Raw genomic sequence first — 26044 nt, forward strand, 5'->3', positions numbered from 1 at the left:
AAAATTGTACATTAAATTTCAGAGATGTTCTTTGAAATATCAAATCTGCAATTATTATAGGCCCTAATATTTCCAGGGAAAAGGGGATAACAAGCATGGACTCTGACAGTGAAACCTCAATCGTTAGTGGAACAACAAAGCACAGTGGAAACAACTCCCCAGATCTGACATTCAGCTTGTAAGAAAACTTTGTGATCCCACTTTTTTTCCTCTTCAATATTAATTAATCATGAATAGATCTATATACCTTATTAACATGTTCTTTTTGAAAAAATATTATTATTTTGATTTTAACTTTCCAGTCTAAATATGACAGGAAACAGGGTTCCTGAAGAGGAAGTTGGTGCTTGCGGTGGTATGTAAAAAAATAAAAATATTTTTCAACATCTTCGCTAGCCAACTGGCAAGGGTTTCTCAATTCTGATATGCTGCTCTCCTCGTAAACCCAAGGGTTTATGAGGAGAGTACCGTATCAGAAACCTTTGGCTAGCGAAGATGATTTTTCAAATGAGGGCAAGTTTGTGATATTTTTAACCAGGAGACTGACACAAGTGAAAAAATTCTAAAATTAACCTGCAATGAGGGTCAGGCCTTCATCTTTCACTTCAGTATCCTGCCATTCCCCTCCTCTCTTAATAAACCCTTGTAAGATAAAAACTTGCTGTCTTCAGCACTTGCATGTAGCACCACTTTTTAAAAAAACCTAACTGAACATTCATAGTATTGATTTTTTTTATATTTACAGATGCCAATTCTCCTATAATTCCCATAGGAAGATCAAAATTTCGTAATGTAATTGAGGACCCTGTGTACTGCAGTGTAAGTAAAAAGTAATTGTATAATTTATGCAATTCTGTTTCCTAGCCAAGCATTTACAGTCCCCTCTAATCCATTTAAAAGATGAGCAAAGATGTGACCAACCAAGAATCCATATCTTTTTTTACAAAACATTTTTTATTGCATAAATTTTATTGTCAATTATGTAAAACTTAGCCCTTGAAGAAGAAAAGGCTGGCCATACCTGATGAGGAATCAGACTCAGAATCATGCATTTCCCAGTCCATCCTTATAAACTACAGACAGAAGGCTTTTACACAAGCTATAACATGTGAGGCTCAAGATGGGGAACCAGTTGATTGTCCAGTGTCACAGAATAAAACAGGAGGACATGACGATTCTAACTCTGTCAAGCATGTAATGTACATGTATACAATAAACTGCTAGGGATGACCAGATCAGACCAATTTTGATTTATAAATTGTTATAAATGTTGTATTTTTATATTTGTTATGTTCATATGTTTAAATATATATAGGAAATAAAAATTGATCACTTTATTCTCTAACCCATATATTACTGTAAGATGTGGTTGTAAACATAATAGTTTTCTTTAAGGTACGTGTCACTGTGAAAATTTTTATATTTGGTTTATATATGCTAAAAAAAAAATGACCCAGAGTTCTTCTGTTAGATAAAATACAAATATTTTGAATAGGAAACACATAAAATTAATTTTAAAGTGTAATTTATTTGTAAATTTGTTAATATTTGATTACAATTTTTTTTAACCTTGGTAATAGGAATTTTTTTGTATTTCAGTTAGAAAATATGGATGTTTGTTCACACGATTCAGATGTAACCAGACTTAACTCTCCAAATAATACACAATTAGAACATGAAAATCAAAGGTATAAAAGTACTGTGACTACTATCATACATGAATTATAAAATGAACAGTCTCCACCCCTCACCCACCCAAAAAAGACTTTTGCAGATTTTCCTTAAAATATTTCACCTTTCAATGGATGGCTCTTTATTTAGTGTATCTCGTTTTTTGTTTCTGTATTTCATATGAAGATATTTTTAGAGAGACAGAAAAGATAAGAGGGGGAGAACAGGACAGAACAAAACAGGGTGAAGATGAGACATGTGATATTCAGATTTCCCAGTATGGAGGATCACAGCTTTTGTTTCCTGATACCCAGAGTTCTACTAAAAGTTTGGGTACAGCAGCAAATTTTATTTTTTATCAAACACACTGTAGTTGATCCCAGATGTAAAATTAGATTTGGGAGGAGGGATCAATCTAGGGACCAAATAAACTGTTTTGACTTTCTCTCTTCTCTTTCTTTGCATTTACTTTTGAAGCTTGGTTACGGTATACCTTTTAGGTATATGAAAGAGAAGTTTAAAATTTATAGACATGGATAATGATTTATATTAGGTCAAAATTGCAAGTTTCTTAATTTTACTCATAGGAGGATCACAGCTTTTGTTTCCTGATACCCAGAGTTCTACTAAAAGTTTGGGTACAGCAGCAAATTTTATTTTTTATCAAACACACTGTAGTTGATCCCAGATGTAAAATTAGATTTGGGAGGAGGGATCAATCTAGGGACCAAATAAACTGTTTTGACTTTCTCTCTTCTCTTTCTTTGCATCTACTTTTGAAGCTTGGTTATACCTTTTAGGTATATGAAAGAGAAGTTTAATACCGGTATCTATAGACATGGATAATGATTTATATTAGGTCAAAATTGCAAGTTTCTTAATTTTACTCATAGGAGTAATAATGGTTATATATGCAGCTATCAAAGGATTAAAAAAATTGTTTACATAATAAATATTTTACGCAGTTGAAATTTGTTTATGATTTTTATTTCAGAAAAGCAAGTAATCCAGTGTTCCCAGACATCAAGTGACATGTCAACAGCTTCCAGTAAGCTCAAGAATCTGGATAGCAACTTGGTAGGAATGTGCATTTTAATTTGTGTACAAAATTAAGATGAATTCAAAATGAATTAATAGATTGTATCTGATTTCTTTGCAATGTCGGGAAAAACACATCAATAAAACTTGTAAAAAAACTATTTTTATTGGTTTGTAATGTATGTGTTGCACTTTTAGAAGTTTAATAACAAATTAATTTCCTGTTTCAGACTAAAGAGCAAATGGTGGAGGCATTCCTGAAAATCAGAAAAATCCATACTCAAATCGAAAAGAATGTTAAAGACAAAAACATTAATGAAGATCACAGAGGTATTAATCATTTTAAAAAGTTATTTCCAACAATTTAAAAAGAAATGTAGGAGGGTATATCAGAATCACCTTGTCTCATGTCTGTCTGTCTGTAGACAAGATTTTGTCCATTATACCTTCTAGTAGACCTGGGAGTATTTTAGTTTTGATTAGTATTTATAGTTATATATGATGACTACATGTATTAAATCACAGGAATTTTAAGAATTATGGCACCATCACTCTTGTACCTAAATAACATGAAATAGGTAGTTTGCAGCGGCTGCATTTCATTTCCGGAATTTTTAGCAATTATCATTTTTTCATTTCCGACATTTTTTTGTTTTCATTTCCAACATTTTTTTGTTTTCATTTCCGACATTTTTCAAATACATATGTAGTACTTATAGTAACAGATTTGATAACTTTACTTATGAAAAATTGAAAGGAATAAATCATAAATAAATCATTGAAATCCAATTTTGTAAATCTATCAGTTAATTTGACATTAGTATGGTGCTGTCACTGACATTTAATTTAGTGCACATAAAATGCGGTGAAAAAGTTTTATGCTCATTGGACACTTTTATCTAGACTTAGTGCTACATGTATGTATATATGTATAGATTTTTTTTATTATCTTTTATTAATACATGTATTTTGGTAAATACTTTTAAAATTCCATTTTCTTTGACTTAGAAAACATTGAATTGCTGCACAGGTAAATTCCGGAAATGAAAAAAAAATTATGTCGGAAATGAAAACAAAAAATGTCGGAAATGAAATTAAAAAATGTCGGAAATGCTATGCATATTTCCGGAAATGAAATGCAGCGTTTGCAGCATTTCAGTAGTTATAAATAAACAATTACCAAGGAGGGTTTTTTTAATATAAAAAAGAAATTGCATATTTACAAACTTATTGCAAAAAGTTATGGACCAGTTATGAAAATTATAACCAGCCATGATCTTTCTGAACCATCATCATCCCTTTTAACAGAAGTAACTATTCATCCGTATGCTTTATTTCCAGAGATATTTGAATGACTTTCATCATAATGGTCATTAATTTTTTAGAAAGCTTTGAGAAAAAGTTAGCTGTAGTGCACAAGTCCTTGAAGAACATCAGTGAGAAAATGAGTTATGAAAAGGTCAAAATAACATTTGATGTGAAGCATTCGGTGAAAACCATAGAATCCAGAAACAAACTCCGAGAACAGATGAAGGATCTAACACAGAGGCAGAGTACCTTAAAGGAGTTGTTAGTGAAGCAAGCCGAGTTGACAAAACACTTAAAGCTAAACCCAGGCAATCTAACAGAAGGCCTGTCTCAGGAACTGAAAACAAAGGATAAGTCTAAAGCTTTTTCAAGTAAAGTTAATGACTGGATGAACAAAAAACAGGTTCCAAAGAGGAGAAATTCTCTAAAAGAATCTTCCAGTGTCCCTAAAACCAGTTCAGCAGTTGAAGAGTGCTCCAGTGGTGTGAAGGCAGTTTGGACAGTACCAAGAGAGAGGTCTGAAACAAAAAATACAGGAAATACTCAGGTATAAAAGAGCTTTCTTATTATTCAGCTTCTCGAGTTGTCTCCCTTTAAATGTGTTTTATTTTTTTCCTTGTCAAATTCACTGGCTCACATGAGAGAGAGAGAGAAATTATAAAGCCAGTTGTAGTTGGAATAGTATAAATGAATATTTGCCTTTAGTATGTATTTGCTGAATATTACTGACAGACTTTTGACTTTAAAGGTCACAATTTAAATTTAAGACTGCAGATTTGATTTTTTTAGGTTACTCAACCTAAGATAATACCAGCAGTACCACAGAATGCTAATATCCAGGAAAAGACTTCAAATGTGAAGCAACCAGTAGTTTCCAGAAATAAAGTCCAAGTCCATAGAACCCAGCCGCCGTCAGGTGTAAATCCTCCAACAGTCATTTATTTGTATCCCCAACTCCCAAACAGCAGTCTTTTATCCAACAAAGGAAAAACAAATACAGGAATAATGTCACAAACACAAAACACAGTGACAGTTCCTACTCCTCTATTCTCTCCAAGTAGTACAAGGAATTCAGCTCAAATGAAGACTTCATCCCAAACGTTTCGGAGACCATCAGAAATCATAAAATCACCACCTCTATTCAACCCAGACTCTTTTCTAAAAAAAACTCTGAAATCTCCCCCAGTTCAGCCTAAAAATAAATCCTCCTTCAAGTCGCCTCCCATTTCTCTCCTGAGGTCTGTGGAGGATAAGAACATCTCCCCCAGCACTGTGTGTTCCAGTGACGTGTTTCCTGTGTCTTGTAGAGAGCTCGGTCGGAGGATACAGGAAAGGATCGCAAGTCAAAGAGAGGCTGAATCCCAAAGAGAGGCTGAATCTCAACAAGTCTCCCAAATGTCTGCCACTTCAGAAGGAAGGAGAAGTGGAGATGTGATTTCTGAAGGGAAAGATTTGGATGGAGGGTATAGACAAGAAACTCAAAGGAAAGCTGTTTTAGTCAAAAACCAAGCACAGGCTGACTCAGGAGCCAAATCAAATGCTGCAAACATATGTATAACCTTGGTAAATGATCTTATAACTTTTCACAATGCTTTGGGTTTTCTTTCATTTTGAATATTATCCATACTGTTAGAATAAAATTCTCAAATCATTTTAGGAAGAAGGTGACAGTGAGTCAAGATATGAAAAGTTTGGTGGCCTAAAATTTCCTTCTCTAAAATCTCTGATAGATTTAGCCATACTGTTCCCTGCAGAGGATATTCTGACTGTTCAGCATTCGGGGAGAGTCTTCACAGCATCCCTAACTAATCAGGGTTACATTGAGAGCAGGGGTGGGGAGATCTTCACCACTCCAATGAGATGGCTCAGTGCTGTGAAGGCAGGGGAGATAATAAAGAAAGCACAAGCATACAGAGAGGTAAATACAATATAGACAACCATTTCCACATGTACATACATGCATTAAAATTAAGTAAAGTTAAACCTCAGTATCTTGAATACCAATCTTTCAAATACCTTCGCTGGATATGTCCAAGTGATTTGGATGTATATGTACCAACCACTTGTTTTAATAAGTATTGAACAATCAATACATTGTATCTTGATTCCTTGGATATGTTTTTTCTTGATCCCATCAAGAAGGTTAGAAAATATACAGCAAAACTCGTTTAGTATGAACACGGATATAGTGAATTCACGGATATAGTGAAGTTTTTTTTTGGATCCCCAGCTTTAAAAATTTAACCAATTCCTTGGGCCATGCAAAGTTAATTACTTGGTTCTCAGGCCTTTTTTCAAGAAATATGATGAGGGAGGGAGGCATTTTTTTTTCTTTTTTATTGCCCCCAAAACATGATGAGGCAGCTTTTTACATTGTACAAAACCTCAAAAAATGATGAGGGAGGTGATTTGGTGTTTATATTTTATTGATTTAGCAATAAAAAGGGTCAATGAGGTACCCTTGGAAGAGACGAGGGAGGGCCTGAGAACCAAGAAATTAATTTTTTTTGCCTTATATGAGTATAACCAATTACGGATACATCGAAGTAATTTCATTGGTCCCAGTGAATTTGTTATAGCCAAGTTTTACTGTATACAAAATTGTTCTACTTTCAGGTTATGTATGATGGTCATTCACTCAAAAGTTATGTAGAGGGAGAACAGAAGACTTCCCTACAAAATATCCAAGGTACAAAAAACTGTTACAGCAAAGTAAATCTGTTATTTTACTTATTGGTATGATATTCTAAAAAATTCTCTCCAAATGTTCTTTTTAGCAAAAGCAAAATCTAACAACAACAAAAGCAATGAGATTGAAGTTCATCAGGAAATGGGCAATTTAGAGACTGAGAGGTGAGCTCAGCTACTTGTTTTACTAATGATGAGATGCCTGGGGAAAATTTCTAAAAGTACATTTACAAAGTTGGTTCACATTAGAGAGTTCATGTGTATTTAAAAAAGAACATTTTATTTTTTTAAGGCTCATGACTGATGAAGACCAACAGCTAGCTGATTTGCTTTTTCAATGTAAGATTCATTTGCTGGATGATTCAGACTTAGTTCCAATGGATGATCTTCCTGAGAATTTCTGGTGCAGTGATTTCAGTAGCGTTCACCTGTCTCGTAAATTCTGGAGTCAAGTTAATGATTGGGATGATTTAGTGCAACCTGCGTCACAATATTAAGCAAGTTCTCAATCTATAACATACACAAATTTATTAATTAAAATACAATTTATTTTTGTACATAAATATCACAGAAGGAAATTGAAAGACAATGGTAATTTCTACGAACGGTAATTTTTGGTGCTAAAATCTATGATCTTGAAGAATTAACACAAAACAGTTGTTTGAAAAACAATAAATTAAAAATATTAAATGCACCTAGTTCATTATTTGTCTCATATAATTGTTTATAAATGCCCTCATATTTTGTCGTATGGATTCACTAAGGCCATGTTGTAGCTGGAAGCACTCGGTTCATCATAGGTAGATAGGCAGATGTCAGGTACTCCCTCTGTCAGCTGGTCCCTGGAGAAATCGTACACCTGTATCCCTCCCCTGTATCTACAACACAGAAATATATATGTAGTAACCATTTTGTTCTTCTTTAAAATTGTATTCAATTAATGATTATTTATCCTTTTATTAATAATTACTTTCTATGGGTGATGTTCTCATATTCATCAACAACAGGGAATTTTGAAGATGGTACATTTCCAACTATTAGCTTGTCTTCTGAAAATTTACAGTGTCTAACAGGGTGTCTGCAAAACAAAAATACAGGTATACATACAGTGTTCTATTTAACATGTAATCAACTTCCCTGATTTTATTTTTGAGGTAAAAAAAACCAACTTTGATCAGTTTTGATAATTTGACTCAATATTGCATTTACTTCAATTCACAAAAGAAAATGGGTCAATTTTTACAACAAGAGGCCCAAGGGCCACAGCACTCACCTGAGCATATCGGGCTTGAATTTACTCCCCCACCCCCCCTCCAGGCGTTCATCATTTGAACAAACTAGAATCTACACTACCTGACGATGATTCCATATAAATATCACTAATCATAGCTTTGAAGTACTTGAAAAGAAGATTTTAAAAGGTTTCCCTATATATCCCTATGTAAAACTTGGGTCGGCAATTTTGGCCCCACCCTAGCCCCGGGGGTAATGATTTGAACAAACTTGAATCTACACTACCTGAGGATGATTCCACATGAGTTTCATCTTTCCTGGCCCAGTAGTTCTTGAGAAGGATTTTTAAAGATATTTCCTATATATTCCTATGTAAAACTTGGGTCGGCCATTTTGGCCCCACCCTTGCCCCGGGGGTCATGATTCGAACAAACTTGAATCTACACTACCTGAGGATGATTCCACATGAGTTTCATCTTTCTTGTCCTAGTGGTTCTTGAGGAGAAGATTTTTAAAGTTTTTTCCTATATATTCCTATGTAAAACTTGGGTCGGCCATTTTGGCCCCACCCTTGCCCCGGGGGTCATGATTTGAACAAACTTGAATCTACACTACCTGAGGATGATTCCACATGAGTTTCATCTTTCCTGTCCTAGTGGTTCTTGAGGAGAAGATTTTTAAAGTTTTTTCCTATATATTCCTATGTAAAACTAGGGTCGGCCATTTTGGCCCCACCCTTGCCCCGGGGGTCATGATTTGAACAAACTTGAATCTACACTACCTGAGGATGATTCCACATGAGTTTCATCTTTCCTGGCCCAATGGTACTTGAGAAGAAGATTTTTAAAGATTTTTCCTATATATTCCTATGTAAAACTTTGGTCGGCCATTTTGGCCCCACCCTTGCCCCGGGGGTCATGATTTGAACAAACTTGAATCTACACTACCTGAGGATGCTTCCACATGAGTTTCATCTTTCCTGGCCCAGTGGTTCTGGAGAAGAAGATTTTTAAAGATTTTTCCTATATATTCCTATGTAAAACTTTGATCGGCCATTTTGGGCCCACCCTTGCCCCGGAGGTCATGATTTGAACAAACTTGAATCTACACTACCTGAGGATGATTCCACATGAGTTTCATCTTTCTTGGCCCAGCGGTTCTGGAGGAGAAGATTTTTTAAAAATGCCATTAATTTTTTACTAATTCATGATTATCTCCCCTTGGAAAAGGGCGTGGCCCTTCATTTGAACAAACTTGAATCCCCTTCATCCAAGGATACTTTGTGTAAAGTTTGGTTGAAATTGGCCCAGTGGTTCTTGAGAAGAAGATGAAAATGTGAAAAGTTTACAACGACGACAACGACGACGACAACAACGACAGACAACGGACAAATTGTGATCAGAAAAGCTCACTTGAGCCTTTGGCTCAGGTGAGCTAAAAACTCTTACAATATATAATTTGAAAATTAAAATTTTGTAGACTAGTATAATCTTAATACAGATACTGTGTTTATTCTAATGATAGAAAGTCTTTCTATTTACCATGTGAACTGTTTATAATACCTGCTGTGAATTTCCCAAAGTTTACGAGCCATGCGGAGGTCCCACACATAAACAAACCCCCCGAATCCTCCCGACACCACCTTCCAGTCGTCCATCTGTACTGAAGTGACCTCGTACATGTGACCCGTGAAGGAAGCTACAGGATTACTGGTTCTGATGTCATAAACTCGCACCCTGAAATTATCAACATACATGTAATTCATGAGCAATCAAACTCAAGTTATTTTCAAAATGGAACAAGTGCAATTTCAGATTTATTGATATAAGTACCATTGATTATAAGTTTGTCAATTTTTAAAAAATGGTTTTTATTTATGAATAAACAAAAATATGAAATAATTCAAGTATACAGCATTCAGATTTTGGAAACGTTGTTTGCCTCAAAGCAAGATTACCATTTCCCAAATTATTTTTTTGGATCTGATAAACACAATCATCAATCTTCGAACCTGATACTTCATGATAACACTGAATTGTTTATACACAATATATTGTACCTTCTATCTACGCTTCCAGTCACTATTTGATTGAGGGGACTGTTTCGTAAATTCATACACGATATTTCTCTGGTGTGTCCATACAAATCCTGTATCTCCCTCTTTGAATGAATGTCATACATCTTTACCTGGAAAAATAAGTTTGTGAAAAATTATTCATAAATATGTTATAAGAAATTTCCAAATATATTGTGACCTTTTTTTTCTCTCATGACCTTGACCTTAAAGTATGATGTTGTTTACAAACAAGGCCAACTATTGCACCAAAAAAAATTTTAAAAAATATAAAACACTTTTTTTGTGTATGACAGATAGACAGGACAATCACAATATGTCATAAATCACTATACCCCAATCAATTAGAATTACTAAAAGGGACCACAATTCTCAAAAATTTGCTTGATAACCCAAACCATACCTTCTGCTTCAGAGCAACTGCTAGAATATTACTTTCCTCAGATACATCAATGGCTGATATGTTCTGATCTATAATGTTATGTATCTCCGTACACTGGTGGTCTGGAGTCTCCATATTGTATAAAGAGACTTTAAACCATGTGGATACAGCAACATGTGGAGAGGCTGCTGATGGCTCAAACAGCTCAATATGCTGGACCTACAAGTAGGAGGAAAATGTCAACGAGATAAACATAGAAAAATAAATTCTGAGCATTTAAAAAAAAATAAACAAAGAAATAGGTTTCCCATGGCCCATTCATTTTATTTTTCATGGAAGAAAGATGAATGAATGCTAGTCCTGATCTTTGCATATTTTGATGACCATAGGAGGAAATACTGGGAGAATTTGATTTTTCACCCTCATAGCATTCAATGTCTTATCTTTCCACAAATTTTGCACAGGAAGGTCATCTTGATTTAGACCCATGTCAAATGCAGATCCCCCCCCCCCCCCTCAAAGCATATTTTACATATCCTTTTTTGTCAATAGTATTCTTACCCACTGTTGAACGTCTATTTGTTGTGTCTGGAATGAACCAGATTTCCTTTGGTGCATATGAACAAATGGCCCAGCAGCTGTTACCATGGTGTCTGACAGGTTTGATAAACACAGATGAGATATTTTTTTGGAATGGCTGTCAACAAATGTATAACAGGGCTGTGTCTGATTTCCCTGGAGTTGCCAAGCATCAACATTTCCTGGAGGTAAAAAAGAAAATGATTTTGTGATTGAAATTATTTACGGTAACATATACTGTACATGTACTCAATATAGATATTCATTAAAGTGATAACTGCTGCTAAAGCTGTATTCGCAATATATTTTCATGTATGTGAAGCTGATCAAAATACCACAAAAATCTTTCAAATACCTGAAATTAGCTAAAGCAAACCTTGTTGAAAGACAGCAGCTATCATATTTTTGGACGTGGCGACCTGGTTGACAAAGTTTGTAATGGTGCCTTCCTCTTCCTCCTCGTTTATAATGAGAGATGTGTTAGAAGGCTGCAGTATGAAGTCTTCTTCATTTTCTAGATCCCATACCTTGATATCTCCTTTTGTATACCTGAACAAAAGTAAAGAGATCAGCAAAATACAAATATTATCTGAAATGATAAAACTATCCTACTTTATCTGGTGCATCATATGACATAGCTTGAATAACTTTTTGCATCATATGACAGTGCTTGAAAGTCTCAAACTTAAGCTATGGCTGACTATTACTATTTGACCACTTTCCTTCTTCTCAAATAAATGAATGAAAAAGTGAGCAAACTCACATACCCTATGCTCCCCCAAAACTCGAAATGCAGAAATTCCCAGTTAAGAACGTTAGATCCTTATTTTTAAAATTCTGCATCATTTTTAAGTTCTAACATTAAATCTGAATTCTACAGCGCAAATTTAACTATATTCAATGAAAAAACAGCTATTAAATTCCATTCAATTAGAATTAAGCTAGGTACTATATTTTGTGGCGAAAGGATTTTTAGACGAAAATGATCAGCTTTTCGATTTTGAACTTTAACAGTACTGTTAATTTTGGATTCCTATTTTTCCATCCTGGTTGCACAAAAAGCTGTTTTTTGCAATTAAATGTGTTATGCTGGTTCTGAAATATCTATTAAATTATTTCTTATGAATTCTATCAACAAAGTGTGACAAATATAGTAAATATATTTTGAAAATCCGGGAAAAAAATTGAGCCAATTTTAACGTAAAATTGACACTTTTTTTAGTAATATCTGAAAAATTACATCCCCCGCTTTTGATGTTCTTTTCTAAATATTCAAGATAAATTTGGCCTATTTGCTTAAAATCAGAAAAAGTTTAAGACTTTAAAATAATTTTCTTGCTTATTAAATTTTCAATGCCAGAAAAATCACTTTTTATTAGTGCAGAAATGTCAAATAATTGATTGTGTGAAGCAATTTAAAACTTTTTCTTAGTCACAATTTTTAGGTGTCTTTTTTTAAATAAACTTAGAGTTCATTTTGTTTCATGCTTTAATTAGATAAAAACATTGGAGGGAAAACGTCAAAAATATTTTTAATTAAGACACAAATTTCAGTGCCAAAAGAAGCGTATTGACCCCCATTTTTTGATTTGAATTTTAATTAAGCTATACATGTAGAAACTAAAAATATACTTGGCAAAAAAAGTTAAAGACTTTAAATATCAGGATCGAATGTCGTAAAGATAAAGGAATCAGAATTTCCTGGTAATATGCACATCTATGCATTATGCCAAAATATCTGCAAAGTTTGATGAATTTCTGGGCAGCGGTTTATGAGAACTTGCGCTGACAAACTGTTCATCTCTATAATCAAGATATGGTCAAAAATATAAGTTGAAAAGTGCCTAAATTCCCAGAAAAATAAAGGAATCAGAATTTTCTTGTAATATGCACATCTACAAATTGTGTCCAAAATGTCTGCAAAGTTTGACGAAATTCTGTGCAAAGCTTTATGAGGAGTTGTGCTGACAAAAAAAAAGAGGACTGATGGACTGACACACTAATGGACAGGTCAAAAACATTATACCTCCAGCAACTTGTTGCGTGGGGTATAATAAGGTCCCATATTAAGATCCAGAGCTCCCAAATTTAAATACTTTAGTTAGTCAGTTATGTGGCCTTTAATTTTTACTCAACTTTTGCACAAGATAATTTAGACAAAAAAAATTATCACTACATACATAACAGAGAAATAAACTCCTCAGTGGAGGTGCTATTGATGCAAGTTTGTGATAAACATTGGTAAAGATTAGAGAGGTTCAAAAATTCAGCATTAAGAGCCTTACCCTGCAGCAACAACGTTGAGGTAAGAGTGTACAGAGCACAGAATTCCACCAGGTAGGTGCTGAAGTTGTCGGACATCTCCCTTCCTCTCCTGTAAGCATATCATTTCAATGGTTAATGCTTGATTTGTAGCTTCTCTCTTTTAACATAAATCTTATGAGAATACTTTAATATCCTTGTAAACATACTTCCAACTGTTTCTACTGAATTTGTTTCTGAATATACAATGAAATTACAGAGGGGGCTGTTGTGGTTTGAGGAAAAATATCTCTTCATGTGGATTTCATTTTGAGGTTGACAAAGTGCTGAGTTGTTAAACATTTGAAATACATGTAATATTTCATATGATATGGATTTGAGGGTCTCCTTATACCTGGCACAAAACTATAAAATTATGCCATCACCCCCACCACCTCCTGAAAATTACAAGGGATTTATTATTTAAAAACATTGAGGACCCTTCTGATTAAATTTGTGCAATTCTGTAGAGAAATACCTTCCAGTTTGAGAGAATACTCCTTTTTCTCATGATATTCTGCCTGACTATGTCTTTCCAGTTTATTTTTTCTATAGTAAAAACATCCTCTTCATATCCAAGATCGTGGCAAATCTTACACCATAAGAATTCATCTTCAGCCAGGCTTTTCCAACTCCTGCTGACCTGAGGAAAAAATTAGACACCTTCTCTGAGGATGTTATTTAATAAGAAGGGGTTTCCTTAAGAATTGAAATAGCAGGGGGCATTTAAAAGAGGTAGAAGGGTGTAGGTTTCCTCTCCTTACATGGCTAAGGGGAATTACAAGAATAACATGGGCTTGCTTTATTATAGTTGGAGAAACTCCCCTACCTTGGGTCTTAAGTAAAACCATGAACAAGTGTATCCTAGCTCTTCTCTGTTTTTTTCCCCAGTCATATTTAAGTTACAAGAAAAGAATATTAATTCAATATTTCTGACTTACCTGGGCACACCTGCATAAATCTGGCATACTAAGATGCTGGAATATTTTGATTCCTACTTCTCTTGGGATGGACAAGTCAAAGAATGGAATTTCGTTAATCTCATCCTGGAAAATAAAATAACTGTAACTACATTTACATCTATATACAATAAAACACAGTTATAGCTTTCAGCAAAGTGATTTTCATCACTCTTATGTATAAAGCATGGCGTGAACTTAACAGATGGATTACATTTTATAACAAATTAAAATTGTTGGTAATGGCACTTTGCTTTAAGTGTGTTTTACTGTTACATGTATAATTCTTTGACTTCTAGGTGAATCTACAGCATGCAGTAGCCTATTACACACACTGTTAAAAACACAAGAATTGCTTATCATGCAGATTACGACATTATATTGAAATATAAGATTCTACCAAGTCTGAAATAAATTTGTCCAATATTCTTTCTTTGCTTTTGCCCGATCCATCATTTACACTTTGTTTATTTGAGAATATATCTTTCAGTTTGAACTTCTTGACAGACTTGTCATTTGATTGTCGACCTTTAGGTCTCTTTAGACACTTTTCATTTATAACTGATTCTTTATTGCCAGTCTGTTGGTTCTCTAATTGAGGATTTTGTCCATCTTTTAACAGATTACACACAATGTTAAACGGATAATAAGCCACCTCCCGTTTACTGTTCAAACTATCATCATTCGGATTAGAGGTGATTATGTTATCATTTAACTTTATGTTGACACTTTTTGGTGGTGTTGCCACGTTATGATGTCTAGAACTTGAAGCTGAATTAGTCTCTTCATTACGATTCCTCTCTCCGTCCGCGTTTCCTCTATGTTGGTTGCTTTGTTTTCTGTTTACTTCCTCTTTCCATCTCTGTCTAAACACTTCTAAATCCTGTGTATTTGCCATTTGTAATCTCAGATATGTTGGTATCTCGATGACATTCCTTTTGGCTTTGCAAACGTTGAAAATACGACACTGTAAAATTCAATGTTTACATCCAAAGTATTTTCCTACGTTATGAAAATATCCGAGAAGTTACGAATGTTTTTACTATTCTTGTGTATTTCGAACCCGATCCTATTTTACCGCTATATTTGCAACTTTCAGATAAAATATTAAAATATACATACATTGAATATTTGAATAAACATGTACATTCATGTATAAAAGACATAAATGTCCTTTTTATTTTGCCTCCATTAACTTACGATTAAATATTTATCTAATAAATTTTCAAAGTTCATACTCCACATGACCTGGGAGGGTAGCATGACCTTAAAAAAATGTCAGATGGTCAAATTGAGGTTCCCTCAGAAGAATGCATAATTTTTCATGGCTATAATTTTTAATATCCTATAATGGAGCAACCTATTTTGAAGCTTGTTTAAGAATGTGTCAAGGCCTTGACCTATGACCATTTGACCAAGGTCACTGACAGAAAACAAAAAAATCAATCTTCAGTCCTCATCTTTCATACTTCACAAGTCCTTTGGGTGACATATGACTCATGATAAACTTAAAAACATTAACTGTATCAACTTTTATTTTTTAAAAACAAATTAATATACTATAAACATACATGTATATTTAAAAAAAAAAATTAAAATGTAACACACAGTTCTGAATTAATCGTATAATACATGTACACGTAAAAACAGCACTGTTGCAATTGGCTATAGCACTTCAACAAATTTAATATAAGAACTTAATGCAATTAATGACACATATCAAGTCCTAAAAATTTGTTCCTGTTATATTTTGTGACACACTGATGGGTTTCAAAGAAGACATGGCTGAACAGATACTGATAAACATATTCACAAAATTTTACAAAATCATGAAGAATGAACAAGATAAGCATGTCCTTATTTTGCTGTCATTATCTGCATCTATTTCATCTTAAAATATCAACTCAATATTAACATTGATGATCCATAGTTAAATTTTTCATGTTTTAAATTAGTTAAAGAGGAACTTTTAATTAACAAGTTGGCATAATATACACAAAATATACACATTGAAAATCGATAAAAAAAAGTACATAATTATTTGATCATAATTAGGTTGATAGTTGCTTAGCAAAATAATTATTAAGAGTGGAGATTAATACAGGTATCTATTGAACAATGTAAATGTCATTTTGCATTTATAAAATCACAAGTAACAACATACTAGACTGATTTGGCAAGATCATTATTAACAATGTTAATCAACACAATTTCAAAACAAACTTAATAATGTCATATTTTTTCATCACAATCATTAGGTGTTTAAGCAGACTTCTTCAGTTCTTTTTTGAGGGCCTCGAGATCAAAATACAGGTTACGATGTAGAAGTTCTGAGGCACACAGCAATCCCCCAAAGAGGGCCCCTGTCAAACCTGCTGACATGATGTCCTGACCTGTTTAAAGTAGGAAAGCAAATTATCAATTAGCTTCATTACTAATTCTTTAAAGATAAACTCAAATGAGGGAAATACTGGATTAAAAATTTTTTTTCTTTTACAATAAAATCTGCTTATACTAAATATAGTGATGTGTCTGGGATGTGCAATAAATGTAATTTGTTATATCCATAAGATTATAATGTATGTTTCAAAACTATAAGAATTGAAAATCACTTTGCTGTTCTGTTCTAAGCATGTTCCCTATAACTGTGTTTTACTGTTCATGAATACTTAAAGTTATAATCAAGTATACATTCTCAGAATGTATATTTAATTTACCGTAAGCAAAAAAATATTACATACATGATTTATCTTTTTCTCTACATAGGAGCAACATATAAATGATTATGTTGTTCATTAGAAATATTTAATGAGACTGATGAAATATGATTTATGTATCTGTATATTAAAATGTACTTACCTGTCAAGTATAGACCAGGGATATCTGTCTTGGCCCTCAGTTGTATGGAGGCCTCGGGTAGAAACCTACGCATGTTGTGATCCAGCCCGTACATTTCTCCATCTTGGAATCCCAGGTAGTATTTGTTACTCAGAGGCGTCCCTACGTCAAAGTACTCCACCTAAAATAAATGAAAATGTATAAACTTTAGGAAAAACTTAAAAACATCAAGAAAATGTAGATCTATTCCAGCATCTGAAATTCAGTCTGATAGTAAAAGAGGTAAACTTTGAATAGGGATTATTTTTGTGATCAGTGAAACTTCATAAAATTAACCTTCATGAGAAATTTTTTAAATCATAAGACCTTATATGATAACCTATATACATGTATGATATATTCAGTCAATCAGTTTTCTTTGTTTCCTAAAAGTTATCCATAGACAAACACTGACAGCTAATATTTCAAACTGTTTATTTCTTAAAAAAAGCACTGAAATCTCTGACCTTCCCCTCAATATTGGGGTATAACTTGGTGCAGGTGGCCAGCATCTTTTTTCCGATGACAGTTTTGAGGTCCTCGTAATCCTCCCCCCTGTGTTTGACTCGACCCTCCTCCCACTTCTTAAACCAGGAATACCTCGACAACGTAATCAACAGACAGGTGGACTTATCTGTAAAAAGAAATTACATGTACATGTATTAAATTTCTTCATGTATTGTTATCTCCCCTCACAAAGGAGTTGGATGGAATATAGTAGCATGCTTATGTGTGTGTTAGTTTGTCCTTGTGCAAAGCTGAAGTGAAGTAATTTGCATTGGGATTGATGTTAAATACTGCATTGATTTATATATTGCTCTTTATGAGGGTATGCTCCATACTGTTGTTCATGCAAATTGGCCATATTGCAGAGGTGAATAAGTAAAGCAGATTATGTGCATGAATATTCAAATACATGTACAATGTATTAAGACTCCAAGAAAATTATCTTATATATGTAAAATGAAAATTCATGTATGATGTAGACCAATTTTGCTATAGGCTCATAAATTTTCAATATTTTGTAGAAAGACAGTCAATCATGCAACCAGCCATACATTTTTCTGATGAAACAAAATGCGCTATGTGTGTTTGTTAAACCTTTTATTCAATCTTCATATACTGATCATGTAAGGAATATATGAAGGCTCGACTACCTGGATTTCTATCATGCCAGGTTGGGTCTTTGGCTGAAGGAAAGGAAACAAACATCAGTGGGACATCAGCCTCCTTCAGTTTGTCTAGCGGTAATGACAGGTAATCCTCAAATGTCTGCTCTAAATTGTGGCTGTAAAATAAAGAAGTGATGCCAAAGTTAACATTTTGCCTGAATTTAAGAGTATTTATTTTGTAGAAATTGATATTCTGGCACCTTAGGTACAATCATTTATAAATATCTATACAACTAACTAATATCCTACTCTTGGATGCATTAAACAGTCCCATATATCTTTTTTTGATAAATTTGAAAAGGGTTAAATCAGGTACACAGTACCACAGTAAAGAATGTCCATCATATGCAAATGAGTCTATGCTCATGATTAAGTTCACATGTAACTTTTTACTTGTTAAAGCTCCAGCAGTTGTGTGCCTGTATCCCCAGTTCTTCCTTGTTCCCACGTAGACCAATAAACACTGAGATGTAAGACAAACTATCTCCAACTTTGTTAATCATGGGGTATATGCCTGAAAAAATATTATTAAAAATATTCATGGTCATATACATATGTACTTAACTAGACTTATGCATGTAGTGACTACTTAATGTTAATCAGACACATATTTTTACCTTTTCTAAAAATACCATTTTTTGTGATTTTAAATTTTCCTCTGTTAATTAAGAGCCTTCAAATGTTGAAATGCCATGAATTTTACAATCAAAAACATCATAAATGTAGATTAATCTTTTCAACTGATTTTTTTTGTAAACAGATACTGACAAATGCTTGATTTTATTCAAATGTACTAGCTAGGGCACACTTATGCATAAATTTATTTTTATCATACATGTATACCATTTGAATTAACTGACAAGAAGAGGTGTGGAAGGAGCTAATATATAACTAATGCTATAATCATGACTTCAGTACACTCACAAGATTTTGTGGCCACTTCTTTAGGTAGCAGACGTAAAAATGTATTGGACACTCCTGCATCTGTTACGATTTGTGGTGCATATATTTCTACAGCATCTTCACCTTTCTTGACCTTTACACCTAAAAGATATAACAATAACAAATGTATGAGGTTACCCATACCTGTAATCAGTACAGCATCACAATTTCATCAAAATTATGTGTTTATATGGCTATCAACATTTCTCATTAGAAATGCATTTTTACCAACTGCTCTGCCTGAATTTACGATGATTTCCGATACAGGGGCATTGACCAGTACCTTGCCCCCCAGCTCTTCAATGATCTGTACCATCTGAAATGGGATCTCACTTGGGCCCCCTCTTATATAGTGCCCTCCCTTGAAATAGTGTCGCATCACAGTGGAATGGAGTCCAAATGATGCCTTTGAAGGTACAACACCTACAAGTAACACAATGATACATAAATATATGGAGATAGTTTTAGCTTTTGCGGGCTAATCTTTACAATATGTGCTCTAATAACTCATAGTTCATTATCAAACAAAAACAAAATTGTTAAGAAATAACAAAATTACCAAATTCAGAGAATGCATGTACAGATCAACCAATTCGACCCACTTATTAATGTTTTAGAAAATCTGAATTTATGCATTTATTTAATCATTACAGGACTTTTCTGGCACTCCTTAAAAACTTATAAAAATATTTGATTTCTAAATTAACAACTACTGCTAAATCTTCCCAATTATTTCACACCTCCCTTAATGCTTACCATAATCTCCAAAGATGTATGACAATGTCGCTTTAAGTTCCTCGTCATCAGTGATATCATCAAGGACCTGTTTCAGGGTGATTTTCCCGAATCGAACGTAGGACTTAAACATCAGGTTCATTAATCCAGTGGAGACTAACAGCCTGGCCACCCATTTAGGAACCAACTTCAGGACAAAGTATCCTTCAAAGAAGTTTTTAGACTCCTACAAAATTTGAGATCAATAAAATTATTTAAGGATTTATTGCTAATGAATTTATTGTACTAGTAAAAAATCTAGACTTCTTAAGTGTGACCACTGAATAACCTATTTGTACAATGTAGGTTGGAAAATATAATGTTAATTTTTAAGAATTCAAATTTTAATAATGAAAACCTTTCATTTTTTTTAATTTTTGTAAAATTTATCAATTAATGCTAGTACATGTAGCATCATAATGTAACTATATATTAATACCATTACATGTAGTATAACTGAAAAAAAAATTATGTGTATATAAACATTTTCTACCTTAAATAAGATTAAACCTTCAGAACGAATTCAGAACCTACCCTGAGAAGCCTATAAAATTTTTCAATAGCATCTTTTTCTTTTGGGAAACATTTGATGAGGTTTTCCTTGGTTTTCTGCTCCCCTGTCATAAAAGGATATTTCCTGACTTTTTCATGATGAGGATCCCCAATAGCAACCTGTAAATTACAGGGGATTTACACATGTATCATAATAATTGTGATCACTATAAGTGAATCACTCCTCAATTTTCCTCTATCTAATAAAACAGAATTAAAGGGAATTAACTCTTCCAATTCTGCTTTCAATGAAAAAAACATTTGTACAAAATCTAAAGGTGCATGGCCCAAAAAACTGATAAACTATAAAGTGCTTTTATTATCTTATCAAAAAAATAGTTTAGATATTGTTTGAATAATTTTTACAATTTATGGTAGAATCTGTTTAAATTTAGCTCCTTACAAAATCGTGGGGCAAACGGTAGATCACATTTAATTAGAATGAACAATGATAGTTTGGTTTATATCATACACTTATCCACTGGTTGTGAGAGGGATAGGCTTATCAAACGACAGGGAACATCCCCAAGGGCTTCGTCCTGTCAAGGGTTTGATAAAAGAGCTATCCCACTCACAACCAGTGGATCGTTTTATTATACTGATGTATAATATAATTTCTGAGGTTTGAATTTTTTGGTGTAAGATAATACTGCAAGAATAATCTGAAATCCTGATAACGTCACAATGCTACTGAAGTCATTATGACATCATCAGTCAATAGATTTATCGCTGGAAATCAAAATTGGCGGCAAAAATTGCATGAAAAAAGGGTGGATAAAAACTATACCCCGGGGTATAGCTTTGCTGTGCGTGAACTATAAAAGATAGTTATTTTACCTTCTTAACTTTATATGGAAAACATTTTAACAGAAGTATAATAATATATACTGTAATACATAGGGATGTCAATGAATAGTCGACTATTCGACTGTCAGTCAAATGGGCCGGTGATCAAATAATGAAACAACATTTGAATATTAAATAACTGCAAGAAAAGGGGGTGATAATGAAATTTTCATCTAAAATTTTAACAAGAGGCCCAGGGGCCACAGCGCTCACCTGAGCACATCAGCTAGGAAAAAACACATATCAGATCAGAACTGAAAGTTAACTCAAGTTGGGGGGGGGGGGGGGGGTGAATTTTAACCGCCAAGGGGATCATAATTTGAACGAACTAGAATCTACATTACCTGAGGATGATTCATACAAATATTACTAATCCTGGCTTTGAAGTACTTGAAAAGAAGATTTAAAAAGGATTCCCTATATATTTCTATGTAAAACTTTGGTTGGCCATTTTGGCCACACCCTTACACCGGGGTCATGACTTGAACAAACTTGAATCTACACTACCTGAGGATAATTTCACATGAGTTTCATCTTTCCTGTTTCAATGGTTCTTGAGAAGAAGATTTTGAAAGATTTTTCCTATATATTTCTATATAAAACTTTGATCGGCCATTTTGGCTCCGCCCTACCCACGAGGGTCATGACTTGAACAAATTTGAATCTACACTACCTGAGGATGATTCCACATGAGTTTCATTTTTCCTGGCCCAGTGGTTACAGAAGAAGATTTTGAAAGATTTTTCCTATATATTCCTATGTAAAACTTTGATCGGCCATTTTGGCCCCGCCCTACCCCCGTGGGTCATGACTTGAACAAACTTGAATCTACACTACCTGAGGATGATTCCTCATGAGTTTCATCTTTCCTGGCCCATTGGTTCTTGAGAAGAAGATTTTTAAATATTTTCCCTATATATTCCTATGTAAAACTTTGATCGGCCATTTTGGCCCCGCCCTACCCCCAGGGGTCATGACTTGAACAAACTTGAATCTACACTACCTGAGGATAATTTCACATGAGTTTCATCTTTCCTGTTTCAATGGTTCTTGAGAAGAAGATTTTGAAAGATTTTTCCTATATATTCCTATGTAAAACTTTGATCGGCCATTTTGGCCCCGCCCTACCCCCGGGGGTCATGACTTGAACAAACTTGAATCTACACTACCTGAGGATGATACCACATGAGTTTCATTTTTCCTGGCCCAGTGGTTCTTGAGAAGAAGATTTTGAAAAATTTTTCCTATATATTCCTATGTAAAACTTTGATCGGCCATTTTGGCCCCGCCCTACCCCCGGGGGTCATGACTTGAACAAACTTGAATCATTAAGTTTATAAATTATTTTACACTACCTGAGGATTGAAACATGAATCTTTCCTGGCCCAGTGGTTCTTGAGGAGAAGATTTTTTAAAAATGCCAATAATTTTTCTCTAAATCATGATTATCTCCCCTTGGAAAAGGGCGTGGCCCTTTATTTGAACAAACTTGCATCCCCTTCACCCAAGGATACTTTGTGCCAAATTCAAATCCAGTGGTTCTTGAGGAGAAGATGAAAATGTGAAAAGCACAACGACAACAGACAACGGACAAATTTTGATCAGAAAAGCTCACTTGAGCCTTCGGCTCAGGTGAGCTAAAAAGGGTTCTTGTTCAAACTAAACGGCTGTATAGTGTACATCCTCAGACAAATAAGAGCTCAAACACAGTCACAGTATATAAATAATTTCCACATTGTACACATAGAAAATACAGTAATTACATACCACAATAATTTTCAATCATTGACTTTTTTGTTATTGTACGTAGAAAATTACGCAATGATTTATTGGACTATGAAAATTATTTAATTGACATGTACCAATTATATTTATAAACTCTAGGAATTTCAAATGCTTAGGAATACACAGTACTTGCATAGTCGTGAAGTTTTAAAGTTTGATAATTATTAAAAGAATAATATTACATAAAAGACATTTTGATACTCAGTATATAGCTTGGGCAATCATTAATTGAACAAACAGTATTTAACATTTTCATCGGAGGTGTAGATAGTGTGTGTATACAATTTCCCATTTCCAATTTATTTCAATTTTCCAATTTATTTTAATTAATAAGCTTTCAAAAACACTGTGCTATAAAAAAAATAATAAATGCTCCGAAAAGTCGACTATCGTTTGAATAATGCAATGGAATGTTCAACTAAGGAAAATTAATATTTTGACCTCCCTAGTATTTTTATACAGCATGCACTATGATATAATTCGCAGGGCCTACCACATCATAAGCTTCGTCCATTCTGGGGTACTCCACTCTACCACCGGTCACCTGGTCCATCAACACTCGGTCATCATCATGTGGCTCCATCTTACCAATGTAGTGGACGCCTAGTAGTGTACAAAAGAGTTTAATAAATAATGCTTTTTTTTAACTGTATTTGAAAGGAAATAGAGAAATTTAAAATGAATTTCTATTCTCCATCATCTCAGATTATTATATCTACATGATAACATCAATCTGACTGATCAAATGATCACAATATTAAATTGTTTTCTCTAATGTCGCACCTGGTAAACATTTGTGTATCTTTCTTAATGTACTTCCAATACACCCTTACAGGCTTATAATGAAGTGTCAAGGACGAGCGATTTTTCTTCATTATAAGCGTAATTTTAATTAAAATTATATCCATTAAGTTTATAAATTATTTTCATGTCAAAGGAATTGAAAATAACTTTTTTGTAAGCATCAATTCATTATATTAAGCATGTTTACTTTATCCATGTTTTACTGTATACCTGTATCAAATTCAAATCCTTTATCGTGGAAGGTATGACAGCAGCCTCCAGCCTGATCATGCTGCTCCAGGACCAGAACTTTCTTCCCTGCACGGGCGAGCAGTACCCCCACACTCATACCTCCCATACCACTCCCAATGATGATCGTGTCCAAGTTTGGAGGGATTTTGCTGACCTTGAACCCTACAGAATATAACAACTCTTTTTTCTAAGGCATTATAAGAAACTGATTTGATTGACATTATGCTACAATATTTCAAGACTATTGCAAGTCAAGCATTCTTCCTGGGAAAAAAAATTTGTTGACACAATCATGCTGATCAATTTAGTGTTAATTTTTATATCAACAGTGAACTTGATTTGACATTGACCTTGACCTCTACATGACCTTTACCTTATTCTGATTCTGCCTGTCGCATTATGAACCGATGTTTCAGGGAAATGAAAATACAATGAAGCTTTAATAGAATGAATTTCCTTTTAAGTTTTTAAATTATTCTTGATGTTTTAATCTTTTCAGTATAAAACATTGAAAACTGATTGCATTTTGGCAAATTATATTATCGATAAAGAAGCAATTCTTCAGGAAATTATTATTACAAGTCACAGATACTTGATGATATTCTAATGTGTAATGGAAGAAAAATATGTTTACAATTTGTAGTCAAACTTAATTGATAGGTCATTCAAATTGTAAATATATAGGTACTATGTAGTCATGTATCTTATACAATGTCAGGGAATGATTCATTCTTCATATATAATAACTAATTCTAAATGATTGAATACCGAGTTTAATTTACATCAAATTAAGAATGCTTTGCCATAATTGGTTTTTTTTTTTTAATCATGCAATTTAGATTCATATTGAGGTTTTCTCTGTATTTAGTAAAATTATTTCCATGCATTCCTATTTTGTGACTTAATTATCCATGTTTTGTCAACACCCCAATGCTATAGGATCATGGCCATAGGAACCGGGAGGGGGGTGGCTGTGCCCCAATAATTTTGACGATATATAGTATACTATAGAAAATATAGTATATGCTCAAGCCCAATAAAAACGTCCAATGCCATTTTTTTGCTTGTAAGTTGTAGTTGATACTGCCCCCAACCCCCAACTTAAAACATATGGCTGTGCCCCCCCCCCCCCCTTCAAATTAAACTACAAACCTGAAGATATATAGCATCCACTGTATTATAAATAATGTAATTTAAAAATATTGTATCCATGCAATCAGACACATAAACATGATAAAAGTTTAGAACATTGTTTAAACTTGAATTGCATGCTTCCAGTTACTTTCAACAATAATTTACAAATTAATTGATATTTCTAAAATTTGAATATTTACACACTTTGTTTAAGAATTCGATCTCGCTCTTTCTGATCACTGACCAATGGTTCCACTGGACGTACATGTTTTGTAGAAAAGGGATTTTTAGCAGGTTTGGGTCCAGAGAAGAAAACTGACAAGGCGAAAATAAACACTGCAAGAAGGACTATTAATCCTAAAATAGACGGATTATTTGAAAGATATTGCAGTAGACTGCTAAACAATGATAAAACACTTGATATCATCTTTCCTTCTCGAGCTTTTAAACTTTGCCCTGTTTCTTATCAGTGAGCTTCGGTCATGTGTGTCACTTTGTTTATTTATGTGTATAGTATTTAAATGAACATCAATCCCGATCTTTTTTTCGAAGGGGGGGGGGGGGGCTCGGGGTTAAAAATAATGCATTTAGAATTTTGCAATTTATTGGTTACATATTTTGTAACAAATAAATCGTGAAACAATTCGTGAAAGAGAAAAAAACACATTATTTATGGTGTGAATTCCATCAAACA

At 33.7% G+C, this 26044-nt stretch overlaps 3 protein-coding genes across 3 annotated transcripts; 1 reads left to right on the forward strand and 2 right to left on the reverse strand.

Annotated features, from left to right (window-relative positions):
* The first annotated feature begins 82 nt into the window (after positions 1-82).
* On the forward strand, positions 83-7389 carry LOC134263196 (uncharacterized). Its single transcript, XM_062745502.1, has 14 exons — positions 83-178; positions 303-355; positions 746-819; positions 994-1194; positions 1600-1688; positions 1868-2004; positions 2666-2748; positions 2940-3039; positions 4095-4564; positions 4807-5580; positions 5675-5935; positions 6634-6706; positions 6795-6870; positions 6998-7389. Exons 1-14 carry the CDS (start codon positions 96-98, stop codon positions 7200-7202), a joined length of 2679 nt encoding a protein of 892 aa, XP_062601486.1. The 5' UTR covers positions 83-95; the 3' UTR covers positions 7203-7389.
* Positions 7390-7415: 26 nt separating this feature from the next.
* On the reverse strand, positions 7416-15230 carry LOC134263197 (F-box/WD repeat-containing protein 8-like). Its single transcript, XM_062745503.1, has 11 exons — positions 14634-15230; positions 14216-14320; positions 13753-13917; positions 13259-13347; positions 11350-11522; positions 10956-11155; positions 10416-10613; positions 9998-10125; positions 9501-9674; positions 7676-7783; positions 7416-7583 (listed from the first exon to the last, which is right to left on the reverse strand). Exons 1-11 carry the CDS (start codon positions 15129-15131, stop codon positions 7442-7444), a joined length of 1980 nt encoding a protein of 659 aa, XP_062601487.1. The 5' UTR covers positions 15132-15230; the 3' UTR covers positions 7416-7441.
* A 1240-nt stretch (positions 15231-16470) lies between these two features.
* Positions 16471-25854, reverse strand: LOC134263198 (all-trans-retinol 13,14-reductase-like). The gene is made up of 12 exons (XM_062745505.1): positions 25555-25854; positions 24196-24378; positions 23675-23784; positions 20533-20670; positions 19981-20185; positions 19453-19647; positions 19207-19326; positions 18676-18796; positions 18268-18398; positions 17578-17744; positions 17093-17252; positions 16471-16626 (listed from the first exon to the last, which is right to left on the reverse strand). The coding sequence occupies exons 1-12, from the start codon at positions 25775-25777 to the stop codon at positions 16496-16498; spliced, it is 1884 nt and encodes a 627-aa protein (XP_062601489.1). The 5' UTR covers positions 25778-25854; the 3' UTR covers positions 16471-16495.
* Positions 25855-26044: the final 190 nt, after the last annotated feature.

Source organism: Saccostrea cucullata, unplaced genomic scaffold, assembly GCF_032062105.1.
Source record: "Saccostrea cucullata isolate Sc308-1 unplaced genomic scaffold, CSIRO_AGI_Scuc_v1 ctg331, whole genome shotgun sequence".
Taxonomy (NCBI): domain Eukaryota; kingdom Metazoa; phylum Mollusca; class Bivalvia; order Ostreida; family Ostreidae; genus Saccostrea; species Saccostrea cuccullata.